Source organism: Perca flavescens, chromosome 7, assembly GCF_004354835.1.
Source record: "Perca flavescens isolate YP-PL-M2 chromosome 7, PFLA_1.0, whole genome shotgun sequence".
Taxonomy (NCBI): Eukaryota; Metazoa; Chordata; class Actinopteri; order Perciformes; family Percidae; genus Perca; species Perca flavescens.
In genome coordinates this window covers 22,364,782-22,386,693 of record NC_041337.1, presented here as the reverse complement: position 1 = coordinate 22,386,693, position 21,912 = coordinate 22,364,782, and the positions used below count along the sequence as shown (strand labels likewise).

At 38.2% G+C, this 21,912-nt stretch overlaps 1 protein-coding gene across 8 annotated transcripts in view; it reads right to left on the bottom strand.

Moving 5' to 3' along the window:
- Nucleotides 1-21,912, bottom strand: part of chl1a (cell adhesion molecule L1-like a) — a 53,483-nt gene that overhangs the window by 8,995 nt on the left and 22,576 nt on the right. For 6 of the 8 annotated variants that reach the window (XM_028582331.1, XM_028582333.1, XM_028582334.1 and 3 more), the window contains exons 7-23: nucleotides 21,784-21,822; nucleotides 21,483-21,594; nucleotides 20,806-20,987; nucleotides 20,558-20,692; nucleotides 19,609-19,749; nucleotides 19,167-19,278; nucleotides 17,915-18,072; nucleotides 17,071-17,236; nucleotides 16,502-16,626; nucleotides 15,655-15,759; nucleotides 12,750-12,947; nucleotides 12,333-12,403; nucleotides 11,993-12,215; nucleotides 10,973-11,088; nucleotides 8,550-8,754; nucleotides 7,470-7,592; nucleotides 5,556-5,738 (exon numbers count right to left, since the gene is read on the bottom strand). In XM_028582331.1, the coding sequence (XP_028438132.1) occupies nucleotides 5,556-5,738; nucleotides 7,470-7,592; nucleotides 8,550-8,754; nucleotides 10,973-11,088; nucleotides 11,993-12,215; nucleotides 12,333-12,403; nucleotides 12,750-12,947; nucleotides 15,655-15,759; nucleotides 16,502-16,626; nucleotides 17,071-17,236; nucleotides 17,915-18,072; nucleotides 19,167-19,278; nucleotides 19,609-19,749; nucleotides 20,558-20,692; nucleotides 20,806-20,987; nucleotides 21,483-21,594; nucleotides 21,784-21,822 (2,394 nt within the window). Of the gene's footprint in view, nucleotides 1-746; nucleotides 3,050-5,555; nucleotides 5,739-7,469; nucleotides 7,593-8,549; nucleotides 8,755-10,972; nucleotides 11,089-11,992; nucleotides 12,216-12,332; nucleotides 12,404-12,749; nucleotides 12,948-15,654; nucleotides 15,760-16,501; nucleotides 16,627-17,070; nucleotides 17,237-17,914; nucleotides 18,073-19,166; nucleotides 19,279-19,608; nucleotides 19,750-20,557; nucleotides 20,693-20,805; nucleotides 20,988-21,482; nucleotides 21,595-21,783; nucleotides 21,823-21,912 lie in introns of those variants that run through there. The other 2 variants (XM_028582337.1, XM_028582338.1) reach the window with 2 other exon arrangements.

Here is a 21,912-nt window from a genome sequence, read left to right as displayed (position 1 = left end):
CAACAAGCAAGCTCTATAGACTACATGAAGGCAGGATTGTTAGAGCAACCGGGAAAACTTGATAAATGGAAGTAACTGCACAAGGGTTCGGGTCTACATAACTGAATTGCACATTTTAATTGCAATTGTCACATCATGACAAATCTGTAGAACTACATGTATAAAGGACAAACCTTACTGATGCTACAGCCAGATACACCAACACACCTACAACCATGTCTATCTCTACCACTACTTCTAAGTTAGCGAGCTGCAGCGGCTGCAGCAGGCAGTGATACATACTGCTCTGAACAGGGGCCACAGCTGGAGTCGGGGACAAATCTTCAGAGGGATAAAAAAGAAAATGAAATACAGCAGAAGATTACAGATATATGGAAAGCCAGCTTTAATGTTTATAGACCTGGCACAAACACAAACACACACACACACACACACACACACACACACACACACACACACACAGGTTTGTGGCACTATCTTTGTGGGGACAAATCATTGACATAATGTATTCCATAACCCCTTACCCTAACCTTAACCATCACAACTAAACGCCTAACCTCAACCCTTACCCTAACCATAACCTGATTCTAACCCTAATCCTTCAACCAAGTCTTAACCCTCAACCTTAACAGCCCTTTAAACTTGTGGGGTCCACCATTTTGGCCCCATAAAGCTGTCGGGACCCCACAACTATACTGGACTCCCAGTTTTTGGACCCCACGAATATAGTTAAACAAGCCCACACCCACACACACACACACAAATATGTGGGCGGTGCATCCTCACAAGTCCAACCACACAATGTCTGCACAAGTGATCTGTTTGTTCGTGGTATTTTGGATTTGGTGAATGGTGGGAAAGCTGCACCACCAGACGGAACTATGGAGACAAAAGATTGTCTTCGCAAATGAATTGAGTATGTAGTGTATTTCATGACAAATGCAGTACACTCTATTGATGTCAGTTGATTGGTTGTCATGTTGGTAGACAAAAATACCCCACAATGTAATGTATAAAAACATTAGGAAGCTACTCAAAAAATAACCCAGGAATATATTGGAGGTTTGGGGATCTTTGCATTTTTTTTCAATTTAGCATTTTGTTCACCAAAATTCCAAATTTGTAATTGTCAAGTTCTGAAATCAGATTGGATTGGATATCCACCGTCACACACATATCGTTTCTTAAACCTGCAGTAACTGGGTTATGCTTTACCACCTGGGGGCAGCTACTGGGTTTATTTGCCATTTGGTGCTGAGCAGATAGTATACTGAGTGTTTTGAGAGCTTTTTCACTCAAAAACAGCTCTGTGCTTTGGGTGGAAAAGCATGTGAGGGGTGAGAGTGATATACAACAGTAAATTTGCAGGCCAGACAACGAAGAGCTAAAACTTGCTATGAAGCTCCACAAAGAGGAATGTAGCTGCAGATTTAGGTGATAATGATCCATTTTTATATTGTCCCAGTGTTTGTTGATTTCATTGTTATTCCAAAAATATTGAGCAGCTTTAAATTAATTTCTTGCATACTGACTGCCAAACAGTATAATGTGCGGTATATAGTATTCATATATGCACTTTAACACATAAAGACAAGTGATTATTAAATAACTATTTATATACTAGAGTTTGGATTATTTGTCACTTAGTTAGATTTTTTTTTTCACAATGTTGGAGTCTGATAAACTGAGTTGGTATAATCCACACTCCTATACAGTGACAGACTCTTCTGCTCTGATTGCTGAATCCTGAGCTAACTGCAGTGAAGATGGATCAGCTCTTGACTATTATGTTTCTAACTAAACAAACATTAAGTCCAAGCCATTAGCAAATACATGTAGGCTTTGTCAGCGATAACAACTTGGGCGTTCAATGCAGGGAGCAAATAATTCAGTCTCTGGAGGAGCTGGTTATTTTTGTGTGACTTAAGAGGTATATGCTCCTCTGTGTTTTTTGTCATGTTTGCAGTCCGCTTTATCTCTTTTGCTTTATCTCATGAGACCTGATGGAGAAAAATAGATATTTGTTCTCTGTCTGCCACACTCTTCTGCTATAGCTATTTGCTGTTCTCTATCAGTTTTTCCTGCTTTCTCACAGATGCTTCACCCCATCCTTCTGTTTTTTTTTTTTTTTTTGTCTCTCACTTCAGCCACTCTCTTTTCATTATAAGCCTTTCAAACATAGAAACAAGGTCACACATCTGCTGATACCTCTATGGCTGTTTTTTTGTTCTAGTGTGTCACGCTGTCCAGATAATGTTAAAGCTACTGTTGTAAATGGCGATAAGCATTAAAAGCTTCTTCTGTCACAAAGGTGAAATCTAAAAGAAGCACTTCATAGACTGGGCTCACTTACTCACATGCATTGATTTTTTTTCAGTGTCACTCCATCACTCCCCATCAGCGAATCTAAATCATTGTGCCTCTGCTCCGTGTAATTGGCATCCATAAATCTGCTCTGCTGCATTGTGACTAGCATGCCCTGAGGATGGCGCTCCGAAACAGAACCATTTTATCCCCCCACCGAGCCGCTACTCAGCCACATTTACAAGCAATGCATCTAATGGCTCTCAGGCTGGACATCCACAAGATGCAGAGCCTCTCAAAGGAAATATAAAACCAGAGAGGAATGAATAACTTTTATTAAAACATTTAGAGATAGTGGAAACATATTTGTTGCATGCGTTCATATTTTCTTGCTTGCCGAGTAATGGATGGGGAAGTTTTCCAGGAACTTTGAACCGTTGGGAAATTCTAGCACAAATGTTCACCGTTTATAGTGAGGGCTGAAATAAACACCTGCCAAAAGCAGCTAAACTTAATGGTGTTAGGTAATGTTTTCAATGTTGTCTGAATTAAGTGTTAATAAAGAGCTAAACTAAAACAGACAGAATCTGCATTGCTTTGATTTATGAAAGACATAAATTAAAGTTACAATTTGTGCAGAATTTGAAAATGTTTGGCTTTGACACACCCTAGTGGTAGAATGCATATGCTGACAGCAAGACATACAGCGGACTGCACCAATTTGGATCAGGATTGTCTTATCCTTCTACAAAAACAAAAAGAAAACCCATTAGAATTATTAACATGATGCTGTAATCACATTTGACACATATTCGCTTTAATCTATTAATGTTTTAACAAAGAGGGATTGGCATGTAGTGGCTTAAAGCTGAAAGAGTATCTTTTTACTGTTCAGAATAGGATCAGAGATGCTCGAGCAGAGGTTTTGTTCTCTGAACTTATCAGCTCATTAATTCTCTCAGCGAGACCGAGCCTGTGACTGAAATGGATGACACCCTGAACAACAACCTGATAAACAGTCAAGGTCATTAAAGAGCTGTGTGACAACATGATTGATCAATTCTATTTGAGTACTAAAGAGATTGTGTAGAGCCACTGACAGGAAATGCAGAAAAGCTGAACTGGAGGTCCATGTTCATTTATAAAGAGCCCATAATTACCATATGCACTGAGAGCCTATTCTTCTGAGATAATCAGAGAAACAGTGGGAGTTCCCCAGGATTGCTCTATATGATAGATCAGCTGTTAAAACATGTCCCAACCTGTGATATTCACCATCCAGACTTGGCTGCAAAAAGTGAGATATTTGATAATTTGAAAAAGTAAGGTCCTAATTAGTTACAGGCACAAACCTCCCTTAAGTTATCTTTAAATCATCAGATTTATGAAATTAAACAATATTCTGGAGAAGTCCCAATCAGATTTTAGGACAAACCAAAGCACATACAATAGATACAATGGATCTAAATGTCAAGTTGCACAACACTGGCATTACCGTCAAAAATGTCTTTCTGATGTTGTTTTAAATTTGTTTTGTGCATACATCACTGGGAGGAATTTTTACATCTTCACAGCTATTTGGAAGAAACACTTCTTTTGTTGTAGCACTGGGAAGCTGCTTTGATCATGTCACTTTTAATGCCTCCTTTAGGTGATGTCTTCAGAGTGTCTAATGTCTATTTTCACAGCTTTGCAGATAACATATGGTCATACATTTCAGTAACGCCAAATGAAGAAACTGCCTTTATCTCACTCACATCCACAAACAAAAACTAGATTAAAAAATGATGGCTCAAAAAACTCCTACTAGGCCTCAATGCTAAAGTGATGCACTTTCCAAGAATCTCTGGTTCCCCAGATTGAATCAGAAGTCATTCTTTAAGTTTCTTTAAATCCAAACAAAGCTTTAAATCGCATGTCAGAGAGTGGCCAAAATAGCATTCTTTCATCTAATCAAGTTTATGTATAAGCCAACATCTCAGACAATGTGAGAAATATTGCAGGCACTCCTACGCTAGCAAGATGCCACAAAGCTTATTCATGCTTTCATCTCAAGCAGAATATTGCTACTTTTCACTGGTCTTCTTTAAAAGGGTATTTAGAGGATAAAAATGATTCACAATTTTGCTGCTAGACTTCAAAACAAAACTATAAAGAAGAAGCACAGCACTCCAGTTATAGATGGGCTACACTGGCTCCCGGTATCTTTTAGAAAATGTGAAAAAGAAAGTCCTCTAGTTTTTATATAAAGATTAAAATGGCTCAGTACCAGCCTAAACTGCAGAATCCTTGTTGTTTTATGCGACTTCAGGTTCACTTGAATCCTCCGCTGCTGTGGTTTGTTAGATGTTCACAGCTACTGTCATATGAAAACTGGAGATGAACCTTTTTATATGCTAACTGTAGAAAAGCATTTGCAAGGATATTAGGGAGACAATCTGAGCATTGTAAAGCAACAGCATGAAAGATAATATAGTTATTCAGTTAGTTCCCTATTAATCCTGATGTTATGCTATGCTTATTCCATTGTTACATTAGTGATGTTACTTTGAGTTTGTTTTTGCTCAACCATTTTCTTGTTTCTTTCCTCATTGTCTCTCCTGATTGTGAAGCAGTTTTAAACCTTTTTTGTGTTAAGGGTGCAATTGAAATAGTTTATTACCATTTCAAGAACACTGATTTGACAAGTGAAATGAATCCAATGAGGCAGGATTATGTGACAGAGAACTAATGCAAAGACCAATTCTTTACATCAGATGAAAAAGAAAATCCTTACTTTATTCAATGTGGCCCGAGATCCAAAAACACTGGTCCTATAATTCCTACAATGCAGTTCAATTGAGTCTTTTCATTTAACCATCCAGGCCTTGTAAACATCCAATATTTTAAAAACTCCATGGCACACTGCCTTTACGTAACACAAAATGAAGTTTCCAAACCCAGATAACTCTAATGACATCATCAAGGTTATTTTCTCAGACTTGATAAACTGTCCTCCAGAGCCACAGAAGACATGATACAAATGCTTTCAAAAGCCTGATTAGTACTTCCTGTAACTATATAAAGTTAATTTATGGTACAATCAATCATTATTATAAATATCTCAGCTTCGTATAAATTATTGCAAATATTGCAAAAACCATGTCAGTAGTAGGTTTCAAAAGGTGGTGGGACTTTCATACCCAAACCAATGCATATTATATCTTATGAGCCACCTTACCACGACAGAGACACTGATTTCATCCACTCACGTGCTTGAGCAACGGTGCTGCTCTCCTGAGCCAGCGCAGGTCCACAACCTGCTCGAGTGCAGGCACTGAGGTGGAAGCGGTAGAGTCTGCCCTCCTCTAAGCCCTGAACCTGCCACTGGGTGGTGTCAGCCTCAGTGATGTTCTTCTCCTGGGAATCAACCACCTCCAGTGTGGTCTCATTAACTATAGAGGAAGGAGAAAGATGTCAGGTCAGTTTACAAGGCATAAGTGAGCCTACGACGGATACACGCAGAAAACGTCATCGCCGTTGGTTCACGTTGTATGTTAATGGAACACAACTATAATGATGGTTAATGGTTAAGGGAGGGGGGGAGATGAAGAGATGTCATGCTAGCTCATGCAGAAAGTGAATGTAGCAGATACATGTCGTGACAGGTGAGGTGAAGAGGAATACATTATGAAGAAAGGGGTAGAGGAGATGAAAGGAGGAGATAAAGAGCTCAAGAGGACCTGGGGGGGAGGAGGGGATGAGTGGCAAGGGTGAGAAGAGGAGGAGGAGAGAGGAAAGAAGAAATGCAGAAGATATGAGGAAGGAAATACTGAAAAAAACATTGGTGTAAAAGAAATAAAACATTACAGTACAGGTGGAAAAAACAGAAGGCATACAGAAAGACAAAAGAAAAAAAATTAAACATAAGGCAGAAGCAGTAAAAAGGAAACCAGAGGAGTAGCAATCACAAGCTGCATAATATATCACCAAACTTGCATTATAGATCAAAGTACAGTTAGACTGAAGAAAGCAACACACTTTTCCTGAAACCCCCCACGTTAATGTCATTACTGTGCCAATGCTGAAATGCAGGTGAGAACTGAATATGTGCCAAGCCCATGCTGCCACTTCGGAAAATTGATTGTTTGCAGCACAGAAAACTGGATACTTCATGTGTTTGTGAACACCATCAGAAATATTCACTGACTGCATTCATGACTCAACTGCGTGTGCAGACTGTGCATATACTGTAATATGACATAAAATGGAATCATAGAATTAACAGAAAACTAAATTTAAAATATGCTAAAGTTACATGGTAAATCAATTCAACAACAACAAAAATACAGACAAAGTCTGACATCTGATATGGGAAAAGCAGAGGGGGACAGAGTGTATTGAAAAGCTGGCCAGACTCCATGGGTGCTGGTGGAGGCGGCCAGGGCTGACTCTGCCTTCACATTTATACACAAAAGATTTCAGAAATGTCAGCCAACAAGTGTGTAGGCTTTGAAAACAGAGAGGGCGTAAAGAAAAGCCCCTCACTCAGTTGTTCAACCTAAATGTTCTCCAGCATAAAGGTGGGTTGTTGTTTTGTTGCAAGATAAAATACTTCTGAGTGATAAATGCCAAAAAAAAATTGACAAGGGGTACAAACAGCATTGACTTAAATGATCCTTTTGGAAGAGAACCTGCAGTCCGTGAGGATACGAGATAAGGAACACTGAGGGAAACTGTCAAACCACAATGTGAAGATGCCTTGACAATCGGGCTGTTGCAGAGCATTGTGGAATGGGTCAATGTTAAACAGTGCAACCTAGTGTTTGGTATTATAACACAAGAGAGGAGAGGAGAGGAGAGGAGAGGAGAGGAGAGGGGAGGAGAGGAGAGGAGAGGAGTATAGATGATTGTGTGTAGTAGGTTTTCAAGTTTTCAACCTGCAGACTCAAAGATAAACAGTTGTATCTCAGATCCACCCACTCCACACTTCCTCCCCTTCGACCTGATCTTATCTCACCTACACACACTGCAGCCACACTTCGCCCACAGCGCCTCACACAACAGACAAAGCACTGCTCTACAGCAATGAGAATTCTATTAATGAAAAACCTCACATAGGGCCAAAGGTCTACATCGTTTAAGTCAGTGAGTAATTAGTCAAACAAGATTGTGTGTGTACATACTGAGGTGGTACTGCAGGAGATAACCAGTGAGGATGCCGTTTGTCTCCAGCGGTGGGCCCCATACCAGCAAAATGGAATCTTTCTGGGCATTGGAGGCAGTCAGGATGGGCAATTGCGCAGGAACTATGAAAATGACAGTAATGTTAATGCTCCTACTGTATAGACATGTTTCTCTTGCAGCTTGTTATTTATTTGGTGGTGGTTAAACATTAAACCAAAGTGCTGGTTTGTTGTAGTGTTAAAAAAAAAAAAAATTCAGTCATATCCAAATAAGTTAAGATTTCTCTCTCTCTCATGTCAAGAATATTTTTATTCTTGCTATATCGTCAGTGCTTTAAGCTTTCTTTTCCCTTTTGTTGAACAGATAAAAAACACATCATGTAACATTTGACAGTTTGCCTGTTCTAAGCAGCTTTTTCATTTCACAAGGTTGTAACGTTGAGCAGCCTTTAGAAATACTACCTTTGACAACTTCTTTATCTCCTGGTCTTAAAGATAGCATTGTATTGTAGCTATAATTTATTATTTCAGACATGCTTTGAAACATATACAAATACTTGAATTATTAGTTATGTCTATATTGTTTTTTCCTACAAAAAGTTCAATTACCTGGTTAACTTTTTAAAATTAAATACTCTTTCTACCTTATTGAAAAATCCAGAATATCTGAATATGTAAATTGTTTTCATTTCTAGAGTTTAACTACTGGACACAATGTCTCCTACTTCACTGAAAAGTCCATTATCAGTGTCACTGGAGGTTTTCAAGTGTCCGCATCACTCTGGTGTAAGTTGCATAATGGACCATGAACTAGTTGTGATGCCACAAATCATACTTGTAGGTACAAAGGTATGCTGCAACGTGAAGCTCAAACCTCCAGGTGAAGTAACTTATTTTGTAAGGGACTTTAATGTAAATGAAATGTGTGCTTTTGTTAAAATGCCTTGTTGCCCAAGTTAAATGGCATTACTGTATTGTTCTGCAAGCTTGAGCGTATAGTTTTTGTTTATTTAGCACAATCATTTCTAAATGTGAAAGAAGCACCCATTTGTTGTGTGTTGTATGTTTGCGTCACCTCACCTCCCTCTGGAGTGTTGAAGGTGACCGGGTCACTGTTGGGCCCATTGCCCTTCTTGTTGAAAACATTGACAGTGAGTCTGTACTCAGAGAAAGGTTTGAGGCCCGGTACAATGGCATGAGTCCTCTTCCCAGGAAAAGACATGGTCTGGCGCTCATCTAAAATCTTGTTGGGATTCAGCAAACTCCGTTTCCTTGACCAGTGAACCTGCAAGAGGGAAGTAATGGATAACGGTGATAAGGAAGTCTGAACAGAGACCACAGATAGGAGGGAGGGAAGAGAAAGACACAACAGTGAAATAAAAAATGTCGAGGAGCAGCAATTAATTGCTGGTTTACCATTTAATGAGGCAGAAATCTGAAATCAGACATCATATGAACTGTGAATCAGAGATGCACCTTTTGTTACCAATCACCTCAAGTGATGGTGTGTGACAGAGTAGCTGACACAATCCTGTTGTCATTGTCACTCTGTTAACCTCTGTAACACCCATATACTACCCAACACCTACACAGGTGACACAGTGAAGTTAAAGCTTAAGTGCGTAACTTTTTGATATTAATGAACATGTGTTATATTCAAGTCCTTGCCAAATGAGTTGCTACAAAGCTAATTAATTCTATCAGCTCCACACAACTCTCTCTGTATTTCTCAGTATGGCTATGTTCAGAAGATTGTGACGTCTTGTGACTTTCCTGTGCAGAAGCTTGAGTGAAGATAATTACCTCTTCTACAGAGTCCATTATGTTTTTTTAATCCTCCGTGTCCTTCTTGGCTATTTGCAACTGCGTCCACAGACAGACAGACAAACTTAGCACAAAAAGTAAGGAAATCTGTGTTTGGTAGATTATTTCTCTGTGGTAACAATGCTTTTTGGCAATAAATCTTATACTGTTGGAAACCCTGTTTAGTTCCCTTTCAAATGGTGCCCGATTTATAAGGAACATGCATTTGTGGGATGAGTAATGCCAATGCCAAACAGCTTATTCTGCCATTGACTCGTTTGGTGTTTGGTGGATTGGATGATTGAAGTTTGAAGGAACAAGACATATTGGCAATTTAACAACTTATTCATTTCACAAACAGGAGCCTCAGTAGCGTGTGGAAGAACCATACACAGCCACAACAGCCTGGCACGTCCTCCTCATGCTGGTCACCAGCCTGGTCACACACTGCTGTGGGATGGCATCCCATTCTTCAACCAGCATTTTATCATATTACAATTTCAGGGAATAATCTTTCTCTATGTGCTCATTACTATAATGGTTATGTCACTACCAGATATGCATTTGTCAAATTTAACTGACATATGCTTTTATTTTTAGGAAACTGTGAGTTTTATTGCTTTACAAGTGATGTCAATGTGTCACCCGTAATGTTTTGTTCAACCATAAATCAGCATCACATATTCACACTACTATGAAAGCTTGGCTTTAAAAACATGTACAGTACAGGCCAAAAGTTTGGACACACCTTCTCTTTCAATGTGTTTCTTTATTTTCATGACTATTTACATTGTAGATTCTCACTGAAGGCATCAAAACTATAAATGAACACATATGGAATTATGTACTTAACAAAAAAGTGTGAAATAACTGAAAACATGTCTTATATTTTAGATTCTTCAAAGTAGCCACCCTTTGCTTTTTTGATAACTCTGCAAACCCTTGGTGTTCTCTCAATGAGCTTCATGAGGTAGTCACCTGAAATGGTTTTCACTTCACAGGTGTGCTTTGTCAGGGTTAATTAGTGGAATTGTTTCCCTTATTAATAAAAAAGCAAAGGGTGGCTACTTTGAAGAATCTAAAATATAAGACATGTTTTCAGTTATTTCACACTTTTTTGTTAAGTACATAATTCCATATGTGTTCATTCATAGTTTTGAGGCCTTCAGTGAGAATCTACAGTGTAAATAGTCATGAAAATAAAAAGGAAACGCATTGAATGAGAAAGTGTGTCCAAACTTTTGGCCTGTATTGTATATCAGGGCTGAGTCTGGGACTATTGGGATAGTGAGAACATAATATTCACGGTTTTAAAATCACATAACAAACATTTTTGTATTAGCCATAGCCTACCTATTAAAACATTTGAAAATGATAAAAGACAAAACAGTGTCTCTCTCCTGGGGAGCTGCCTTTGGTGATGACACACAGAAGACAGACAAGTGAAAAGGGGTAAAGACCGGAAATATCTATTACAATAAGAAGACCTAGAATAAAGATCTAATTGCTCCAGGTAACCCAGGTAGAGGATGTTGACTCTAATTACCCCTTTGTATATTTCTCATGTAAACAAAGAGTAATTACTTTATTGTAAAATACTGTGAAGTGCTACAAAATTATTTCCGTTCTGAGTTCCTCTGTTGCCATTGAAGGTCCTTAGTTATACAATGTAGTCTGAAAGTCTGGTCCATTAAACTTACATCATAGCCCCCTAGATGACCTCTCGCTGTGGCAGGTGGAGCCGGGGTCCAGCTAACTCTCAGAACAGTGGTGTTGATCACCTCCACTGCTACGTCCCGTGGTTCGGCAGTCGGGACTGAAGAACACAGAGAGGAAGGTCAGGAATACAAACATACGGCAAACAACAGGCTACCTTTGCTTGCAGGTACAGAAATTGAAAGAAAAAAATAACCCTGTTGGACACAAACAGCCTAATTTGATGGTCTGAACGGTTATGTTAAAGGCGGAACAAAATGGTTTTGCTTTAGACTGTGCAAAATGATCTGTTGCTGGTTATGGTTGTAAATAAAAGCAGTGATGCTGGTAGATCACCATAAATGTGCACAAATATATACTCATCTGGACACCAAATGAGGCAGCTTTCTTTTTTTATTTGTGGTTTTCATTAGGGACAAATACAACACCAATCATAAAATTAAATTGCTCTTAATGTTTTTGCTCTACATGTTACTAAACTGGAAGTAGGAAAGGATAGAAGCACAGCAGACACAAGAGAGATAAACAGCCATTGTGCTAATAAGCCTACAGCAAAAAGTGTGTTGTGATCGGTCAAATCTCCCACAGCTTCTGAGACAGAAGTGGAAATTTGACATCGCTCTGCTCTACAAAGGTTATCTGCCACCTGCTGGATTGAGCAAAGGTGTTTTTCTTCTTCTTCAGGAGGGGAGGAAAAGTCACTACAGCACACCTGCACTGGGTTAAAAAACCATAGGCAAAAGGAAAAAAAGAAAGAACTTAACCTGACACATTTTCCCGCAGACAATGCCAAAAGACAACTGAAGACATATGGGTGGGATATGGTAACACACAAGTTCACAGTTAGTCATAAACAAAACAACAGCTACATGTGCGTGTTCAGCCTTAGGATATGTTTTAATGAAACAGTACAACTCAAGTGAGTTGCATATAAACACATATGGAAATATATTGAAAATTATTAATAGCACATACAGTAAAGTCATATTAAGTCTTTAACTCACCATCTTCACCAGAGTAACCAGTAACAACTTTAGGATCTGGTCCCCAGCCGTGGCTGTTCCTGCTCTGAATTTTGATCTCGTAGGGAATAAAAGTGGACGTGTTCCTCACGGTAAAGGAGTGTCTTTTGACCAGATGCTCCCTCCAGTCATCTTCCACCCCCAGTTTCCTGTAGCTCACCTTGTACTCCAGGCCTGGCCCATTGTGTTCAATAGGCAACAGCGGCTACAACAGGAAAGTGTACAGATGACTGAGAAATATTGAAATACGCCTCCATACTATAATGGTTTCTTGTTTTTGTTTATTTCAATCTTAGATAGATCAATATGCTCTTTCTCTTACCTCCCAGCTAATTTCCATTTCATGAGGAAGATGGCCTTGAATTTTGATGTTTTCTGGGTTCCTCTCAGGAGCTTTGAAGAGAGGTTGTATAATATTTATAAATGAAAAAAAAATAGCTAAACATGCAAAAATGCAAATATCTATCCATATTGTTCAGCTGAAACACTCTTTGACAATTGTAGTACAAGTCATTCATTTCATACATAAGCATATTCAAATAAGAGCCACGCTAATACTTTAAAGCCTTCGGAGACCTGGAAATATCCATACCCCCTACTGCTACAAAGCCCTGTGGCCAAAGGCTGGCCTCTCCACACTTTCGCTGCACATTTCAAAAGAAATGTTTAAACTTTACATGCTTTCACAATCAACAGGTAACCATAGCAGAACATGTTCATTAAAGGGAGCGAGCCTCACCAGCAGGGGGTGTTTTGTATCTCTCAGTGGGCTCACTGGGGGGTCCAGGTCCAACAGCATTAACAGCATACACTCTGAACTGGTAGTTAAGGTGTCCACGTAGTGATAGCTCGGCTGTTGCCTGGTTACCGGGAACTTTCTGTAGCTCCTTCCACCTGCCAGGCTCCCATTGGTTCTCCTCGTACTCCACTATAAATTCTGTGCTCATGGAGGAGACAAGAGACATGCACATTCAGTCATCGCCTTACAACAGATAATATTAATAATAATAATAATAATAATAATAATAATAATAATAATAAAAATTTTATTTATATAGCACTTTACATGGTACTCAAAGACACTTTACAGTAAAACCAGCACATTAAAACAGATAAGCAATAAAACCAACACATAAAACAAGCATATTAAAAGCAATTAAAAACAATAAAACCAGTAACTATCTGGTGAGAAATGTAAGACTATTGTAAGTGGAAAGCTAATCTGAAGAGGTGTGTTTTGATTAGTGTTTTGAATGTGTCCAGGTCAGTACAGTCACGGATGTGTATAGGTAGGGAGTTCCAGAGGGAGGGGGCTGCAATGGTGAAAGCTCTGTCACCCCAGGTACGGTGCTTGGTCCTGAGTGGTGAGGAGAGCAGGTTTGTGTCAGAGGAGCGGAGGTTACGGGGGGACTGTGGCGGTGGAGCAGGTCTGTGAGGTAGGAAGGAGCCTGTTTATGGAGGGCTTTGTGGGTGAAGAGGAGGACTTTAAACTGGATGCGTAGGGGAACAGGGAGCCAGTGGAGGTGCGATGTGATCATGGGAACGGGTGTGTGTGAGGAGACGGGCAGCAGAGTTTTGGATGTATTGAAGTTTATTTAAGGCTTTTGCAGATGAACCATAGAGGATGCTGTTGCAGTTGTCAATTCTAGAAGTGATGAAGGCGTAAATCAAAGTTTCGGCAGCAGAGAAGGTGAGTGATGGGCGGAGACGGGCAATGTTTTTGAGGAGTTTATGAGGTTGCTGTCGAAGAGACAGGGTGGAGTTGTTGACAGTGAGACCGAAGTTATGGGTGTTATTTGTGAGGGATTTCGGGCCGATGAAGATCAAGTTGGATTTACTGTAGTTGAGTTGGAGGAAGTTGGTTTTCATATAGGTTTGAATATCAGTGAGGCAGTTGGTCAGGGTGAAGGATTTAGCTGTGATGATGGATTTGGTAGAAATGTAGATCTGGACATCATCGGCGTAGCAGTGGAAGTGAAGACCACGTTTGCGTATGATATTTCCAAATGGCAGGATGTAAAGGATGAAAAGGAGAGGACCAAGCACCGAACCTTGGGGGACCTTGGAGGAGGTGCAGTTGTTGTGTATGAACTGTTGTCTGTTGGTGAGATAGGAACGGAGCCAGGAGAATGCAGTGCCAGTGATGTTGCAGTAGGTTTCCAGTCAGGACAGGAGGATGGAGTGGTTGAAGGTGTCGAAGGCTGCAGTGAGGTCGAGCATGATAAGAATGGTGAGGTGGCCAGAGTCAGAGGAGAGGAGGAGGTTTTGGTGACTTCCTCCTCTCACAATTTCTGAGAAAGCATGCCATTAGATTCCTTTTATTTGTTTCACTAACTGCACAGTCCACTATACATTATTGATACATTATCTACAGTACATGTTCAACACTTTCACTAAACTAATAAAGGAACAGTTCAACATTCTGAAAAAGTTTATTTAGATCATAAAATAAAGTGAATATTGGACAGGTGACCAGAAACAAATTAATGATAATATTGTTCTGTAACTGCAATTGTTCCTGAGATGTGTGAATTCGTTATGCCACACTACACCTGTAAGTGTGTCGAAATGATAATGATTCATAGGTGTCCAAAATTGGAGTTAAATACTTGCTAAGAGTACCCAACTGAATGTCAGGAATGTCATTTATCATAACAAATGAGTAAACACGGGAGTGATTTCAGGCACAGCCATAGCTTTTGGCAATTTCCATGGCAAAATAATTAAAATGAATATTTCTACACACACACATCCACCTGGTGCTGAGCCAAACTGATCCATAAATATTGAGAAAAGAGCTGGCCTCACAACCCATGTCTTTTGCTCCAAGATGTTTAATTAAACAAATAAAAATGACAGCACATTTCGGCCGCACAAAGGATCTTCTTCAGACATTTTTATTCTAATTTCTGATCATAGATAACACATTTCAAAGCTAATAAACACTACAAGGATACATCAACTGATGTAAATTCTTATCATCCTTAAGTTCCAAAAATAAATTAGTCCTTTTTTAAAGCATAAATGAGACACAAGCTTCCCTGCCAGGATCCTCAGCACTTCATATTTGCAGCCATCACTTGTTAAAGAACCTTAGTTAGCACTCAACAGTGATCACAGCAGCAGAATCAGAGGAGACATGACAGTGTTTTGTGATGTCAGTTCAACCTATATCTGTGTAAGAGATCTTTTATCCACACAGCAGTCACTGAACAAAATCAGCTGAAAGTGCCAGGTTCCTAAGCAGTGTGTGCATGTAAAGTATATTCTTAATACACTATGAAGTTGTGTATTGTCTACGGTGAGTGAAGAAAACTTCCCAATGGATAAAAAACTTGGATCTATTCTACTGTTCAGTCTGGGTGTTTCTTAGGGATGGTGAGAGTTGGCATGGGCCCACAAGCATAATTTCCTCACTCTAATTATTTTGAAATTACACCATCATTACATCGTAATTACATCATTATGTAGGCTGTAAACTTAAGTGTAACAACTAACAGTCACAACAGTATACAAGCATAGAATGTAAAAAATAATATATAATATGTTTACAGTCTATGTATACAAGCAACTGTTGACGATCTCTGAGAAGATGTCATTTCTCTTTTGCATTATTAAGCTTTATCTACTTCATTAACTTTTACCTGTTACAGAGCTGTTGTGATCACTCCCAGGTATCCAAGACAGGTGAACATTTCTCGGACTCTTGAGTTCAGATATCTTTATATTTTTTGGAGCATCAGGAATGTCTGCAACACAAAATACATACAACAACATTAGATGCTCAGTAGCAACTGCTTTTTTAATATCCATAACATCTGGAGAGTTTAAACGTGATAATGATACCTAAACCCAGGGACTGAAATGAACACCCGACCACGCGCCAAATGCGGGTGAAACTGTCAATCTATGTGCCATGTTGGTGGGAAGCCAATTAGAATTGAGTGATTCATTAGTTGTTTTTTGCACATTACCGGGGTAAAGATGCCGGCTGAAACAAGCAACCAACAAAAAGATGAATGATTCAAAAAAAAGTAAAAGGCGTTTTAATACCAAGTGGACAGTTGGTGACGACAACAAGGTCCGTGAATGGCTGATTAACAGCAGTACAGAACAAATGTACTGCAGTGCAGTATTGTTTTTAGTTATATTGTTTGTATATATTGTTCCATATAGTGCAGTATTGATTTCCTTAATAACTTAACAGCACTTAAGTGTGTATTTGGAACAAGTTCATGAACGATGCCTGGGCATTTCCTGTATTTCACCTTTATGAGGCAAAACAAATTTGGCTTGTAAAAAGCCTCTGTAGCTAGAGGATTTTAAAATCAACCTGCCACAGTGGCAAGTGACCAAAAAAAAACTTCAGGCCCTGTCCAAACCACAAGGCAACACCCTGTTTTAAATCATTCATATACCTGTCTATGCTCTAAGTCCTTTCAAAGAATTATTTACAAAAGAAATAATTGGTTATTTACAAAACCAGCTTACCCAGCACGGTGAGTAGTGCAGTAGCATTGTCCTCGTCTATGCTGGTTCTAGCAATGCATGTGTATATTCCCTGATCGCTCTGGTTCACATTCATGATCTGCAGCATGCCATCGTCCACAAAGTATCTGAACGTATAAGCAAATTCGTTAGTATGAAGCTGTAATATATATTTAATCAATCAAGTAAGTAAGCATAAAGTACCTCTGCCAAAGCTGCACAATCCTCTACATTGCTATTGTGCCAGTTTTTCCTCATTCAAATGAGTGCAGTAGTTTCTGCTATGGCCTCACTTTCCAACAACTGTTACTGAAACTGTAGAATTTTTTTTTAGATAATCGGGCAATAATCTATAATCAGGCAAACAAAAATATAACATCCTTGGCAGAGGTAATCAGTCAATTCATTAAGCATACAAAAGACCAGCTGGATAAGACACAAAGCTTTTGGGACTTTTCATGCATTTATTCTTCCCTAGCATTAGCATAGAGATAATGCCACTGAACAAAGCCATCTTAAGGAAAAACACACCTGAAAACTAATGGAAGCACTATCAAACGACAGCAACCTACCTGGAATGTTCCTCAAAGGAAAGTGGGATCTCCTCACCATCCTTCCTCCATACCACCTCAAAGGCACCCCGCAGGCTTTTATCATACTCTGCCTGGCACTTCAACTGGGCTGTGGTCCCACTGATGATCTGCAAGTCCTGAGGTGGAATTACTATTTTTGTAGGGTCTAAAGATAAAAAAGAAAACGCCAGGGACAAAAGTGCATACATAAAACAGATAAGATAATATTTGTCTTAAGTAAGTCTGCTGCAAAAGAAAATAATTATTCATAATTCCTGCAGGATTCAAATAAGATGTGAATATTTGAAGTTGAGCCACATTATTTACTTTATAAATGAGTCCCTCTCACAGTAACTGCCTCTGTGATTTGTGAAATGAGTAATCAAAATGGAAATGTCTTGATATTGCTCAATAAATTTCCATGGTGATTTGCATTTACAAAAACATATCCATGAAAAAATTATTCTTAAATGTGTTTCACCACATTATTATGTATTCTGCAGCTCTTCATAACATCAATGATTCTAAGATATGTACTGGCTGTTCAGCATAAGCATGTTTCAAAAGGACAGAGCACCTAGTTTTACTTTAATCAATCACAGCAGAGCGTGTTAAAAAGGATTCAACCTTCCAGATCTCAAACTGTTTTTGCTATGTGGTTTTGCATACAAGCCAAAGCCTTCTATTGAACAATTGAACTAAAAATATGTTGCCTCCACCCGTAATCTAGCCAAGCAGATAGAAACATTTTAAAACTGTTTGTCATTTGGGTGAAGTGGCACTGGAAGAGGAATAATCGTGTGCAGTGACTAATATATAGAAAGGACTTATGTTGCTGAGATACCTTTCACATCCAGATAAGCAGTGACAGCTGACTTGCCCTCTGTGTTAGAGGCGACACACACATATTTCCCACTGTCGTTTTTTTCTGCACCAATGATTTGCAAAGATCCACTCAGAGCAAGAAATCGTTCTCCCTCGATGGCTTTATCATCATTGGACCTAGGAGAGAAAGTTTTTACACCTCTTTTAACATGTATACAACTCATTCGATATGAATCGCAAATTGTAGTTTGCCAATTAAAGCTATAGTGCGTAGTTTGAGGAATTCTAAGTATGACAACAACACTGGACAACACAATCTTCTGAACAAAGCCATACTGCAAAATACAGAGAGTTGTGTGGAGCTGATAGTCTTGATTAGCTTTATAGCAACTCATCTGGCAATGGCTTTAGTGTAACGGACATTAATCTCAAAATGTTATGCACTAAAGCTTTAAGATGCAACAGTTTCTTGTTTTTATCAACCAAGTACTTGGTTTAGGTCAGATTTATTATTATTATTATTATTATTATTATTATTATTATTATTATTATTATTATTAATAATAACTTTCTACATAGCGCCTTTCACAAAACCCAAGGACACTCTACAGAATTATTGGGGAACCAGAGCTAAGTGAGGTTGTAGGCTGTGGTGAACAGGTGGTGTTTCTATTTGATTTCTCTTCCATATTGTATATAATCTTCAGTATATCATATATTATTTATCCATACTTAATTGTGTACCTTTGAATTTAAATTAATTGAAATAACAATGTTGCCAACTTCTTTTTGAAACAAGGTGGAATATCATCTAATAGAATCAGAAGAAGTATCCTCATGTTCTGAGGGTCTTTGTAAAAATTAAAATTAATTTTGTCATGGACTGTGAGATCCTATTTCCCTTTTTGTAAAACTGTAGCAGAGCTGCAGTGATTGTTCATAGATTTAAGTAGCCCAATTTCAAGGAACAGAAGAGGATCAGAAGATGTCTCATTAAACAGACATGAAGTGTCATAATTTGTCATGCAGACACCTGAAGCACTGTGCGATTACTAGCATGAGTTACTACGCTGATGCAGTATGTGCTCTTGTTTTTTCTTGAGACAACAGCACAAACATCTGTAAATTGCACAGGACTATTACCAGAAGAAAACACATTACACTGAATAAAAGTGTGAAGTTCTCCTGTCTTATGTGTCAAATGTTCAAAAACTTCTCATAGACTGAAAGATGTCACCAAGACTACAAATATACCTGCTCTTATCACTTACCATGATATGTTTGATGGTGGAGAGCTGAAAACACTGCAGTTCATGATGACATCCCCTCCTAGTACTACAGCGTACTCTTGGTTATCCCTTGTCAATATCCGAGGAGCCATATCTAAGAACAAGGGGAGGGAGGAGAGATTACAGCTGCTCAAATGTCAACTTATTGCCCATGAAAAAAAAAAAGAAATCTGACAGAAGAGCAGAAGACTAAAAACACAGATATAATTCAGACGCTCTTGTAACGCAGGAGATATAAGATTGAATAAGAATAATATAACCTCTTGAATAACTTGAATGAGAATAAACCACCTCAAAAGCAGACACAAACTACACAACATTACCCCGAGCCAGGTGTACCTGATAAAAGTGGCCATTGTGTTTATTAGGTAGTAACTATGTACTCACTGGCTGTGCAAGGTTTAAGTCTTGCTGTAATACTCACTTATGACCATGATGTTAATGTTGGCCAGAACACTGCCATGATCATTGGAGGCTTCACACTGGTAGACAGCACTGTCCTCTGGTCTGGCATTATGGAGCACCACAGTGTCATCGAGCACTCGCCTGTTGTTCTCTGGGTCATCTGACAGCAACATACATAAATAAAAACATCTAAATTGTTCCTCAAGGTCTACACTATATTTAAAAGTTTAAAAAATCTGATAAAAATATGAGCTTAAATGATAGTTGATTGATTAGCTGATTGTCAGAAAGTTGGCAACAATTGTTAGAATCAGTCAATTGTATAATGACATTCTCTAGTTCCAGTTTTTTCTTTTATATGAAGATTTGCTCTTTTTCCCGGTTAGGAAATTGGCATGGGCATTGTTCATTTTTTTGACAAGTGATTAATCATTTAATGGGGAAAATAAGCGGCAGATTGATAATGATTAAAATATATATTAGCCAATATTACTTTTTGACAAGAACACTTTACATAAAGAAAGACACATACAAGTACTGAGGCAGGAAGTTTTACAGCAGAACAAAAGGCGATACTATCACATACGGCCTAACAGTAAATATGAGGTGATGGTAAATCTTGAACAGTAAACTTCAGTGGAAATCAACCAGATTGTCTTGCATTCTCTGCTGAGAAATGTAATAATAATTAGAATAAATCCTTCTTACCCTACATTTCTGCAAGAAGACATTGTAAAAAGTACTTATAATTAACTAAAATTACTTTTAATGGAATCAGTGTCTAAATTGTGGTAAACAAATCATTCCCTGTCAAGGAGTCAAGCTTGTCTCAAAGGACACTTGGCAGAACAGCTGCTTTTCGACTTTAACTTGTGTGGTTGAAGTTTTGTGGTTGAAGTTTTGTGTCTCTGTCCTCCTGCCCGTTAGACAAAGATGCATAAACCACAGCTAGAATTATTCCCACTCACCTCTGAAAAACTCTCCATTCCTCCTCCATGTTATCTCTGGCTGTGGCTTTCCACTGACCGAGCACTTGATGTAAACATCAGACCCGATCACGGTCAGCTGGCTCGGAGGAGGCTCTGTCTGCCACTTTGGTGGCTCTGGGAGATATTAAGAAGACAAGTGTCGGTCTGAATAAAAAAGAAAAAAACTCCACAAAACGCCATCTCAGCTTTCTCTTTGAAGCAAAAACAAAAACATAATTAGCTCCTACCTTCCACTATTACATCAAAGTAGTGAACAGCCTCTCCAGCAGAGTTTTGGGCTTTACACAAGTATTTCCCAGCATCTCTCTCATCTACACCAGATAAGGACAACACCTTTCCAAAGTTGTCATATTTTGTCCGTGGAGGCAGCTTTTCTCCCATTTTCATCCAGCTTATCTTTGGAGTGGGACTACAACATGAAACAACATGTTATAAGCCCCAATGGCAGATAAATATGATACTATACATATACACACATATATATATATATATACACACACACACACACATATATATATATATATATATATATATATATATATATATATATATATATATATATATATATATATATATATATATATATATATATATATATATATATATATATATATATATATATATATATATATATATATATATATATATATATGTGTGTATATATATATATATATATATATATATATATATATATATATATATATATATATATATATATATATATATATATATATATATATATATATATATATATATATATATATATATATATATATATATATATATATATATATATATATATATATATATATATATATATATATATATATATATATATATATATATATATATATATATATATATATATATAGTGATAATGTGACGATACCGCATGTATACATACTATCCCTGTGGTATACACTCAAGCTGGAGATGCTCTCCCTTCAACAGCACCATCTCTGTCTGAACACCAGAGGGCAGCAGCAGGCCAGGCATTCTCAGTGCAGGGGCTTCAGCTGTGTTGAACATAGGGAATGGTCTTCCTCAGCCATATTTATAATTTTAATCATGGTTAAAATTATCTAAACACAAGTTTATAATCTGTCAATCTGTTACCGTGCAAACCAACTATGCTGCTGGTTCACATGATATGAAATGTGTTTTAATTTATACTGTGAAGGCTTTGATGTGTGGATATCACTCACTGGCATTGTCACTGTCAGCAGATTCATTGCCACGTTTCACTAGAACAAAAACAAAATACAGTGAGAATGATACTGGTAGTGATGGTTTGTCTTCCCCAACATGTATTGCTCAATTCCGTGTCATAACAG